Raw genomic sequence first — 12,965 nt, 5'->3', positions numbered from 1 at the left:
AATCCCCTACAGCCATATGACGAAAAGCAAATGAGACGTTTTAAGAAATGGGTAATTGGTTTAAAAAAGAATGATAAGCCTATTTCTCTCTTGGCTGGTTCGTGCACTGCGAAATGGTTTATTCAGCTACTTACACCACGTACATGGCTGGACGGACTGGTAAGACTACTGAAATAATTTTTTTTTAAAATATATATAATTTGAATGTATATATACTTATAATATTTGGCATGCAGCACATTGATGCAGCTTTAGGATTGATGAAAGAACGAGTGTACACTTACAAGAAGACTTACTCAGAAAGATTCACCATCGTGGATTCTATGTTCCAACAGTTCTTTGAACCACATTGGGAACAATTCAACAAGAAGAAAATCAAATCAAGCTACATTTGGCCACAAGAAGTGCTTGATTACTTGGTAGGTGATGATAACAATTTCAAAAGGAGTTGGAAAGACATTGACGAAGTGTTTACCCCAATTAATTTTTCTGGGACACATTGGGTGTTGTTAGAGATATCATTGACAAGCTGTTTTATAAAAGCTTATGACTCTGATATCACTGTGGTATAACTCTGTTAACCATATTTATATTAAAAGACTTTGGTCTTCCAATAATCAATATGGTCTTCCAATAATTAAAAAACTTTATTTCCTTTGCAGTGGCAATTGTGGGGTATATGTCATCAAACATCTGGAGTACTTGCTAGCCAAAAAACCGCTATCGAAGTAAATGACGACAACATGGATTTCTTTAGAAAAAAGACTTGTGTAGATTTGTTTTACCATAACTTACAACCATAGTTGTCTTTTATTTAAATATATGTATCTTACTTTTGAATGTATGAAGAAACTATGTCAACTTCATCTCATTAAATGGTATTGAATGACTTCGTTTATTTCATCTTAATAGTGGAATGGATAAATCTTTGTCACTTTTATCTTATTAAGTTATGTGTGAATTGGGTGTGAATTAAGTGTGAATCAAGATTGAAATATGTGTGAATCGGGATTGAACTATGTGTGAACTATGTGTGAACTAGGTGTGAACCAAGTGTGAATTATGTGTGAATTATGTGTGAACCGCGTGTGAAATATGTGTGAATAATGTGTGAACTATGTGTGAATTAGGTGTGAATTATGTGTGAATATGAATTAGGTGTGTCCGAAACAACAAAATTTAACACAAAAAGTCGTATTACTGAACCAATCTAAAAATTCAAATTCCGCAATTGAAGAGTACAAAGTAAAACAATAAAAGTACAAACTAAGCATGTCTAGACGGCGGGGGACAAACAGTGGTGCACGTCACTCGATTGTGGCCCAGGACACCACATCTACTACATCTATGTTGTTTGCTATTCTTCTCACCCTTTGATAAACGTCGTTTCTTCTTTGGACGACCAGCCTTCTGCTTCACTAAAGGAGGAGCTATCATCATACTTCCTATGTCATTTGGTATCACCCAAGATTCTTCATTACCCAGCGTATATACAGATCCACCATAGGATGACAACCATGAGTCATTATTCTCTGAGTCAACTACTGAAAATGCAATTGGATATATTTGCTTGTTAGCATCTTGTCCCATGGCACATAACAAAGTACCTCCACACCGAGTAGTCAAGAAGGTTCCATCTACACATATAACTGGGCGAATATATGTTTTAAACCCCATTATAGAAACACCTAAGGCCATGAAGCAATATTTGAACCTACCTTCATTGTCCATCTGCAAATGAGTAACAGTTCAAGGATTTTTTTGCTCCATCATGTATAGAAATGAGGGAAGTTTCTGAAATGATGATTCTGGTGTACCTCTTATGTAAGCCAATGCATGCTCTCGACACCTCCAAGCTTTATCATAGCTCATATGAACTCCATATGATAAACTCATATCTTTTACAATTGACCTTGGCTTGTAATTAACATCATCACCCTCAAATTTTCTCCTTATGACATGTCCAATAAGCCATGGGGATGCCTGATGGTGATCTTTATGTCGAACATCCAATGAGCATGTGTGTTCACCGAAAAATTTACGAACCTCGAACATATTGGAATTAACCAATTTTGTAGCCCTCAACCTTCATTTGCATTTATCATCAACACATACTGTACACCATATATTTTTCGCAGACTTCTTTACTTTAAACTCAAAGTTTTTCTTTAATGCATAAAGATGGAGTTTCATCTTCAACTCTTGCTTGTTCTCAAATATTTGACCCTCTTTTATTTCCCGTGAATTGATACTCGAAGAAGATGTCAGTAATTGAGCTGTTGAGGCTGAAGTAGAGCCTTTTTCCCCTTGATTCAACAAAAGTGGAGTACTCCATAGATTATCTTCGCCAACCTGTCTTACTTTACGACCTCTATTATTTGAGGAATCATGGCTCTTCAATACTTCATTGGAGGTTGACTGTTGTAAATTATGCTTCACAAGTACATCATTGCAGGTAGACCTATCAATATTTTCATTATCATCTGAGCTTAATGCATCATTATTATCATCATCACAACTGTCTTCATTGTCATCTGCATCATTATTATCACCATCACAACTATCTTCATTGCCATCTGCATCATTATTATCATCATTACAACTGTTTTCATTGCCATCAATGCAAAAATCATCATTCACTTTGGTTTCAACTGGAGGAATAGTATACAACTCACGTGTTTTAGTAACCAAAGGATCATTACTTCTCTTCTCTATAGTAGACACACATAGGGGTGTCCGATGATTGATAGATGTTCCTATCTCATCAAGAAAAAAAAAGCAACATCATCATCATTACTAATTAAAGATGGAGGGATACCTTTACTTCCAAAATGATAGATTACATTTAAGTCAAGATCAATACGAGACTTGTCAGCTCCGATTAAAGTGTACAATTGATCAACAAGACTATTGTAAGTGATAGTCTTTGGCACCTTCATACCCTTGCTTTGTTTAGCACTAAATGACCAACCTTCGTTCAAAACTTGTTCTCACGATCCATTATATAACACCACAATATTTATATGTGTTTGACCTGTATAACATATGACAAAAGGTTCGAAATCCAAAGGTTATTAGGTAAAACTAGCCAAAAGAAACAAGAAATAAATGTGTGAAGCAAGCATGTGTGAAGCAAGCATGTGTGAACCAAGTGTGAAACGTGTGTGAACAGTGTGTGAACCCAGTGTGAATTATGTGTGAACCAAATGTGAATCATGTGTTAAGTACTCGTGAACCAAGTCTGAACCAAGTATGAATCATGTGTGAACAAAGTGTGAATAATGTGTGAACAAAGTGTGAACACAGTTACTTAAATCGCGAAAATCATTCGAAAATTCGTCATCCCAACATAAAATTATCTCTTTTCACAGATTTTTTAGTGTATAGTAGTTCCAAAATTCTATTTAAACTATTACACAAGACACCCATAACCTATAAATAAAAAAATACTTACTCATTATCAAATCAAATGTTCAATCTTCTTCAAGTTTGGGAGAAGATTTTTATTTAATCTTCTTCAACTTGGGTGAGAAGAAAAGAGATGCGGGAGATAACGCCACTTTCTAAATCTTGGTGCGAAAAAATTGTGATGACCTTTGAGATTTGATGATTTGAGAGAGAATATGTGTTTGCTATATTTTGTGAGAGTAGATCATTTCCATGGCTGCTAGGTACGTGCAAGACAAATAAAAGAGAGAACAACTTAATATCTATTGAAGGGTATTGATATCTTTTTTAAGTGTCTATAAGGTCATTAATGTGAGAAATATTAATGAGGGATTATGGTTATAAATATATGGTGAAAAGGGTTAATTCATAGAATTACCCTTTTTAAACTCTAAAATCTGAAGAAATCCCGTACTAAATAATGCTAGAGACATAAAAAGAGAATTAATTAAACATCAGTGTAACTTTTATTTATTAAAATTAGTAGCACTTATAATATTGCATTAATATTAGTAGTTGGTTTGTGTGTTGATCCACTTACCATTTGTATCCCTAGTTACTCATAATTATTTTCTTAATATGTCAATATGGTATATTGAGTTTTTTTTTTTTTTTTTTGTTAGCTGTGAGACAGCTGCTAAGACAATTGAATCAACTTATATCTAAAACTCTGAATAATGTGGATGAGTTTTTAAAGGCCCAAGTGTGTGAGTCGCAGGCCTTCTCTGTTCCTCTCCTTTCGAGCTCTAATGCAATCATCCCTTCCCAAGGTGTTACGAGAATCTTTGTCGATGCAGCCTACTCCAATGGTCGGGCTTCTGTGGCTATGGTGGTTCGGGATGCCTATTCTCACATCCTTCTTCTGAGGTTCTGCATCAGCGGGCTTCTTCTCCTTTGGATGCGGAGGCTGCTGCTCTGCGTATGGCTCTGCAAGAAGTCATCTTCCATAGATGCCCTTCCCCATGTTGCTTGTCTGAGTCTGACTGTCAAGTGTTGGTTAAGGGACTGATCTCCAACACTATTCTGGATTGGAAGAGTGACCATATTTTCTTTCCTTTGTTTAACTTAGTTTCTTCTGTTGGTGTTAAGCTGTTTTGGATTCCTAGGAATTGTAACAAATCTGCTCATGCCCTTCTTCGTGGGGGCTTAAAACTGGTGGTGCTGGTTATGTTTCTCTAAGGGAAGTGACCCCCTCTGTGGTCACTATTTTGCTTTCCGAGTTTTAATGCAGTTGTCTTTTCAGATAAAAAAAATCTTATATCTAACAGTCGAACTCAAAATAAGGCAAAAAAAATAAATGGGAAGAGTACAAAAGATGGCCAGTTGATGCTCAGACACTTAAAGATGGGATTGAACACCAACCTTTTATAAGTACACTAGTACACTACTACTATTTGCATGTGATAACTGATAAAAGAGTACAAACAAGCAAGCAGAGAGAGACATTAATTAAAGTCTGATGAAAGAACATGGTAGTTTCAATTCAATAGGACTAAATTTTGGCAGTTTTCGGAAAGGGTATAATCAGATCATGTCTCAATAATTCTCTCTTATTTTTGGTTTTTTAAATTAAGACCATGGTCAAGTTGCACTTAAATTGTCAGTAACTTAATTGAATGTCAGTAAATAATTATCACTGGTGCGTAATCAAATTTTTTACTGTATGAAGTAATTTTGGATGAAATATATTGAAAAATGGATATACGCCATGTAATGCTAACATGATGGCATTTCTGTCATCTTGGATTGGATTTGATGAAATGCCACTTAAAATTCAAAAGCAAAACTTTTATTTGTGATGTTAGATAATATGATAATACATGATGTTAAATAATAAATAGCAAACTGCATTATTAATGAACTTCTGATACATGTATATTCCTACTCTTTTTCCCTTTGATGTTATCCCAGTGAGAAATTGGTAACAGATTACATATATATAAATATATATGCCAATTACAGCTGTTTAGTGTTATGTTTGATTCATTTATCTATTATTACTTAACAAAAAAAATTCTGGTTCTACCATTGGTGTCATATAGACAACCATAACCCACAATAACCAGCCATGCTACAAGATCTTCGCCTACAATTGGTTGAATCAACTCCACAGTCTTCATCACTTAAACATCTATGGTTGCTACGAGCATCTGCAACATGACAAGCGCTCTTGACGTGTTGGCTACCAGACCCTCCGGTGTCTAGTGTGTTAGCAGGGCATACTTGCATAGACATTGCACTAGCCTGCCTCACAAGCTTTTCCTTCTGCAAAATAAATTCTGACATTTTGTCAACAACATAAAGTATAAAAAAAATACCTTTGTTCCCTGGGTTTAGCCATTACTTGCAATTGAAATAATTTTGCAGGATCTCAGACATTTTATTAGCTTAATTAGTCTCTATATACAGTTTGGTAGAAAAAACACCTTCACAAAAGTCCAGTTGGTTGGGATGTAGGCCTCCGGAAGTCTCTCATGCCAAGCGCTTAAAACAGGTATGGGATGACCCTCGGTCGTGAAAATATAGTTCTGATTAACCAGAAATGAATCATCGAACAGAAGATATAAATACTTGCACCTACAGAAAACAGATGTCTTAATCCCAAACACATGTGAATGTCCTAAATTTATGTATTATGTTTACTTTCCTTGTATTAATAGGGTAAATACAATGCTTACGTTTCAGCAAGGAAGAAACTGTGTTGATGATCCTCATGCTGCATAGTTGTCACATCTCTAATACTAGCAAATCCTCCTTCAACTTTTGTGTATAAATTAAGAGAATTCACTATTGATTCTCCCACCTCTATGTACCATGGATCTGATACAATCCAAAGGGCAGCAATCAGTTAATGAAGTCAAAATCAGAGTAAGGAGTTGTAAACAATGTCTGTACATGATAGGCTTGAAAGTTGAAAGCATGCATGGTCAAAATAGGTATTGAGTAATAATATCTACAGCCCTAATGTCCTGTCTAGCAACTTGATTGCTAAATGGTCTTGATATCAATAAATCTCATCTCAGATTACTAAAATGATTAGCATTTAAGCTGGATTCAATATCATATGATTCTGATATAATATAAATTTAACTACACTCAACACTTAAACTAAATTATAAGCCAAAAATAATGAAGAGCATACCTTTGGTGGCCTGATATAAGTGGAAAGTTGACTCTGCTAATTCAGGGCGTAAGGGATAATATTTTTCCGTAGGGTGCAACATTTGATGGTCTAATAAATACCTGCATGGTTTTAAAAGTAGTATTAGGAATTGTTTTTCTTCTTTCTTCTTAGATTAAGTGTTAGATAGCTGAACAGTTTATTGAATATAGAGTTCATAGCAGAATCAAAGGAATGCTACCTCTCAGGGAGCACTCCAAACTTTTCCCAAACATAAAAAAACTCACGATGCGATGAATTTGCTGCTGCAACATCCCCAACAAGAACCTGATGATCAATTTTGTACTATAAAGATTAGAAGATTCTTTCTGAGGTTTTAAATCTTCTATATGTATAGACATGTCTCTACTACTTACCTGTAGGCCAGGCCAAAATGCTTGAAGGCTAGTAAGCTGCCAATAAGTTGCTTTTCCTGTCCTCATATCAGCTTCATGGTACCTAATTTATCGTCACAATTTTATGCTATAAAAGAGCTTTTATACTGCAGAGAAAATGAGGCAAGTAAAGAATAATATTCAGAGACGGTAGAAATTAATGGAGTACCATGGACCATGTCTGAAATATTTCTGCACAGCAACATAAGCAGAGTGAAACATTCTCCAAAACTCTTCCTTTCCGAAAACAATGTGAGCTTTGAATAGGTACTCATAAAATGAATCAACTCCTGTATGATGCAACATAATTGAATATCACAAACTTACCACATTTGTCCAGGTCCATTTAAAAATTGAAAGATTCTGGGATGAAATAATCACCCCCACCCCCAACACACACACACACCCACCCCTTTTCTTCTTCCACCCACCATATATTTGAGCTAATTTTAATATGAAGAAAAGAAACCGCATAATCAGGTCCCCAATGAAGCATAACCAGAAATCTAAAATTTAATTTAATCATTAATAAAGAGATCAATGTCCAAGTAAAACATACCAGCCCCAATACCAGATGAATGTTCAATCCATTCCCCAGTTACCACATCCAGTGTTGTTCCAAATAAATTTAATGAACTTCTCATACTCCATAGCTTACGAAGAGCATGTAAAGCAGCAGATTCAAATCTGGGGTTACCGGTCAACCGTGATAATGCTCCCATTTCAAGAATTAGAGAACCTAAATCCAGAAGGAAAGTCAGTACATCTCAGGAAAGCATATCAGAGAACGTCCTCATCTTAAAACTCAAAAGATAAGCCTCTCACCACACCCTGAAGTACTTGTTTCTGTGGTCTCATTCTCCATCACTCCATACTGTCCACAGAATTCGCATTGATGCAGAGAGTCATATATCCTTCTTACAAACAAAACAACCAAACGTTTTTACACATTTGGAATTTAAGAAATCTTTTGGTTGAGAAGATTAGAAAAGATGAATAGCACAAACTTGTTTTATAGAGCGTGCGTATACTGAACACACTTAAGACAGTGAAATTTATTATGCATTAACTTATGTGCAACATGACAGATACTGCCACAAAGTTATATTTCCGTTTGGTCAAAATTCAGCAGTTAATACAACCTCTCAAGAGGAATTCAACTTCTACTCAAACAATAGGCAGTGAGTTTGATACAAATTACAATTAATCAGCGACCATTTGGTTAATTTCATTATACTAGTGCTATTTGAACCAGTAATCTATCACAAATGTAAAAGAACTAATAATCATATCATTTGGCTCTATCGAGGGAAGTACCATTTGGTTAATTTCATTATGCTAATGCCATTTAAACCAGTAATCTATCACAAATGTAAAAGAACGACCAAAAACCACATCATTAGGCTCTAACGAGGGAAGTCATGAACATTACACAATTTCTTACAAATAGAGGCATATAACAGAATAAGTTTTTTTCCAACCCAATATGATACTTTTGCAAAATTAAGGTAGTAAAGTCATGTTAAATGGCATGTGTCCAAATGTCAGAATAAGACTTGGATTATGATAAAAAAGAATGGCAAACGTTAATTGGGGCCAAACCTTTAAGTTGATCCATGCATAAGGCAATCCTGTGGGTGTATCAAAAGCTGGTAGCAAACGTTTCCCTAGATCTTCAGCCAAAATAAGCAGTTGATTCTTATATGCTCCTTGAACCAGCCTGTTTGTAGAATCAGTTGCCAGTATATGAGCAGATACAAGTCCTCCAAGAACTCTTATGTTGCACTACAAATACACCAAGTGGCAAGAGCGTGATTAAACACTTCAAACATAACTCGCTTGCTCACTCACACAAAAATAAACTAATACTGTCACCCCATCACAGTTTGCACAATCTAATTTGTACAAAGATCTTGATTAATACCTCAAAAAGATTTATCCTCGCATCAACATTGAATTTCAGATTTTCAGACAGCCAAATAATTGCCCTTTCAAATTCTGTATTGTTTCCCATAATAACAAGGCTGCCAAAGAATTTGTTTACATTAGATTAGCCATCCAACAAATCGGTACAAGTGGCCTAAAGAATGCTATAAGTTGAACAAAACATTGCAATAACTGAAGCGAAATTACTTATAAAGATATCGAAAAGAAAGTCTGTATCCAAGAGTTTAATATCTATGCACCCATATTGAGTACCATCTCATACCTCGACAAAGATTCTATTAGCGTAAGGGCAGATCCATTATAGTCATGTGGTAGGTGTTCAAGCTGTAAATTGAGAAGATGAACAATTATACTCCTAAATCTAATCATTAGCCATAATATGAACTTTAAGAATTACCCTCAAATTTCCAAGCTCACTAAGGGAATCAGTGAAAGTTTTAGTAAGAGGCTTTAGCTCGTCGTGCTGCAAACAATTATAAATAAATATCAACACGCAAGAATAGCACAGTTTAACAGGAACCAAGAAAGTAAGCATTCTACCGGAAAGGCATGGTTCATGTAGTTGTCATATGCATGATAGAACCTGAAAAGAGAAGAAACAATTTAGAGTCATTCTGTAACCCAATTCATTGCTTATATATCCCAGTTCTGAATTTCAACTGGTTTTCACATTGTTTAGCCACCAAAAACTTCACAAGTGCAATTCAGAATTTGTTTGGGGGACTGGAAAAGAAAGCTGGGCTCCAAATCCAATAGTTACAAATGGAGATGCTTTCTCACGGCTTTATGTGATCAAAAAATGAACCTTTCAACACTTTCATTATAACAAGGTTTCATTAAGAACATTTTCAAAAAAAAAAAAGTTTCATTAAGAACAAAATGAAAGCATCATTCACCGCAACCAAGTATGCTCACTCCATACACCATGAAAAAAAAAATCTTTCTTTTTTATCATCATGAAAAACATCTTACCAAACTCGTCAAATTACATGTACCCAGATGTTCAAAAAATACTAAAAATGAAAACCAAGAACGGAAATGAATAAATAATTGAGAATTAAGGTAATTGAATTCAAGAAACGAAGTGGGCAATGTATGAATTAGCTTACATTCTACGAACTTTCTCTCTCATGCGCCTCTTTTTAGTTGCCCAAACGTGGTTTTCATCGGAGCTGTAAACATCTAAGACAGAGATCGAGATGAGCAGAAGAAGTAGAACCCATTTTAGACACATGTGGGGCAACATATTTGCATTTAAATTCGAGCCGAGCGAGTGAGATGCGAGCGAAACCCCAAAGCTGGTGTTCTGGCGCGGCGAATGCGATGATAAACGGGATGAGGTCCGTTTGGTAATGGAAAATTTATTTTATTTAGGATTTTGATAAATAATTTTTAGGAAATTAAATATCATAATATTATAATAAGAAAAATTGCAGATAGCATTGTAAATTTTAACCGAAATTGAAAAAATACGAAATTTTAAGGAAATTACAAACACATGAACAATAGTTTGTTACGGTTTTGAAATAGTATTTTCTATTTAGTATTTAAATGTTTTTTACAAAATTGTAACATATTATTATAAATTTATAAATTTTAATTACAAATATTTAAACTTTGGTTACAAAAAAACTGTATTGTTACATATTTATAAATCTTAGTTACAAAATAAATTGTATTGTTACAAATTTGTAAACTTTGTTTACAAAAAAAAACTTCGTATTTACGATTATGCCGCTTCGTATTTTTGTAATTTTTTTTTCAGATTTCGTATTTTTAGTATATTTTTTTAAAACCTTAGGTATTTTTGTGAATTTCTCATTTATATATTAAATAATTTATTATTTCAAAATATAACCTTAATATAATTTGATTTTTACCATCATAAATTGAATATTATAATTTTATTAAAAATTTTAATTTTAATGAAAGGAATTTTTCAAAAATATGACTTTTATGTCATCACTATACAAAAATATGAGGATTATACTTTTGTCAATTTGTATGGAAAAATTTATTAAAGAAAAAAAATAAAATATGAGAAACACAATTACTAGCTAACTAAATATGGAAGTTAAATTTAAAACCAAAACGCATCAGCCAAACATGGGTACTATTGTAAAATTAGCACTCCACTCTTCTCTCTCTCAAACCCTAGCCACTCAAACCCTTTCTCTCACCAATCCCAACCACACTAACCCATTCTCTCTCCAAAACACAGCAACACCATCCCCTCCAGCTCCAATTGACGCAATCCCCTCTAGCTCTAGCGACCCCATCCAGCATCGGCGACCCTCCGTTCGAGAGCCCCAACCATTCGAGACCCAAAATCCACCCAAGCCCCACCATCCGAACCCAAGTGCGATTTCGCACCTCCTCTGAGGCGTAACTCTAAGCCCATCCCCACGACAACCCACACCTAGATGCGAACCACCCTCCTCATCTCTATCTCTGTCGTCGATCCTGAGATCCATCGCCATCCCTATGTAACTCGACCTCGAACCCAATGGCCTAAGCTGAGATCCAAGAACCCAAAAGCTCCACCCTAGCCTCGTCGCACCCAGGCGAGTCTCAGCCCCGACTGCGGGGCATTTTCAGATCTGAATTTTTTTTCTATTTTCGAGATGATGCAAGGAGGTGGTCGGAGTGGAGGGTCGTTAACGAGAGGCAGGCGACGGCTAGGGTTCTTGGTGAGGGAAGAGAAGAAGATGGGAGAGAGAGAAAGGAAGTGGATCTATTTTTTTCTTTCTATTTTTAGGTCTGTGGTAACTGGTTACTTTCCTGATCTTTGTTTGTATATTTATGGGGGTAATCGGTTAATTTCATGTTTTGGTGTGTATGTATATTTCTGGGTTCTTTATGGTAACTAGTTACCTTCACGTTCTGGTGTATGTGTGTGTATTTCTGAGTTCTTTATGGTATCTGGTTACCTATGTTACTAAGATCATAGTTACTTCTTTTTCCTTTTTTAATGAAGTGTTCTTCCTCTTTTTCCTTCAAATTTAACATTTTTTTTCATATTTAATATGAGTAACCCATCATCACTCTTATGGTATCTAGCTACCCCTCTTATGGCAGAAGGTTACTCCTCTCAGGGTAACTGGTTACCCCTCCTGGTACGTGTTATTTAACCTAGCTCTAGGATTTTTTTTTACATAACTATCAAAACTCAATCAAGTAACTGGTTACCTTACCCAGGATTTGAAAAAAGAAACGTACAATCTAAAAAAAAAGGAAAAAAATGTTTATAATAAATAAAAAATAATAATAAACACAACTCATATTACAAATTAAAAAAGAAAAAAAAATTGCTAAACAACCAAAGAAAAATTTAATATAAAATTAGTTATATAAAAATAATATAAAAAACAAATAAGCTAAAAAAAATAATAATCAAATTACAAACATACCCTTCCAAATTAATAAAACTTGATTAAGAGTAAAATTATAGCATGAACCAACTTTTATACAAAAATATAGGAAAATAAACTCATAAAAGTGAAAATTCTTTAAAGCTAAGGTGTAGGATTCCGATTTTGATGAATTTGGTACTATTAGAAAGCTAATTAAAATATCTACAACTTTTGTGAAATAGAGCTTTCCCTAAAACTCAACGAATAAGAGTGAAAATGGGGGGTCAATCTATGTGACATTTTGGATTGCGAGATTATTTTAAGGTTTTGATTTAGGATAAGTATATAAGGAAAAAAAAATTGAATATTGGGGATTTATTTTTCATTGGGGCTGCGAAAATACAGAGAGAAAAAGAAAGAAGGAAAGAGGAAGAGAAGGGAAGGGCCTTCGAATTTTCTAAGGTATGAATTGCGGTTTATGATTTCATTCTTTTTTCTTCTTCTTCTTCTTCGTTCTATGTTTTTGAAACTCATGGTGATGTTAGCTGAATTTCACAAGAGAATTTGTGGAGATTTTGGCTTAGGATTTGGTCTACAAGGGTAAAATTATTCTTCTTAGTCTCTTATGATTGATTTATGAGAATTTGGTTTTAGGTGGTCTAA

The 12,965-nt window shown here is 34.6% G+C and overlaps 1 protein-coding gene across 2 annotated transcripts; it reads right to left on the bottom strand.

The window, feature by feature from the left end:
- Positions 1 to 5,273: 5,273 nt before the first annotated feature.
- LOC133830367 (alpha-mannosidase I MNS5) lies at positions 5,274 to 10,310 on the bottom strand. 2 transcript variants are annotated; one of them, XM_062260340.1, is made up of 15 exons: positions 10,059 to 10,310; positions 9,490 to 9,532; positions 9,347 to 9,412; positions 9,212 to 9,273; positions 8,927 to 9,026; positions 8,605 to 8,787; positions 7,828 to 7,876; positions 7,562 to 7,741; positions 7,172 to 7,292; positions 6,985 to 7,066; positions 6,810 to 6,895; positions 6,590 to 6,690; positions 6,126 to 6,267; positions 5,874 to 6,024; positions 5,274 to 5,712 (listed from the first exon to the last, which is right to left on the bottom strand). In XM_062260340.1, the coding sequence occupies exons 1-15, from the start codon at positions 10,193 to 10,195 to the stop codon at positions 5,482 to 5,484; spliced, it is 1,734 nt and encodes a 577-aa protein (XP_062116324.1). In that variant the 5' UTR covers positions 10,196 to 10,310; the 3' UTR covers positions 5,274 to 5,481. The 2 variants fall into 2 exon arrangements, with proteins under 2 accessions (XP_062116324.1, XP_062116325.1); XM_062260341.1 differs by lacking the exons at positions 9,212 to 9,273; positions 10,059 to 10,310.
- Between the last annotated feature and the right edge of the window lie 2,655 nt (positions 10,311 to 12,965).

This window comes from Humulus lupulus, chromosome 4 (assembly GCF_963169125.1).
Source record: "Humulus lupulus chromosome 4, drHumLupu1.1, whole genome shotgun sequence".
Classification (NCBI taxonomy): domain Eukaryota; kingdom Viridiplantae; phylum Streptophyta; class Magnoliopsida; order Rosales; family Cannabaceae; genus Humulus; species Humulus lupulus.
The sequence above is the reverse complement of the archived record's forward strand: the minus strand, read 5'-3'. Positions and strand labels throughout refer to the sequence as shown.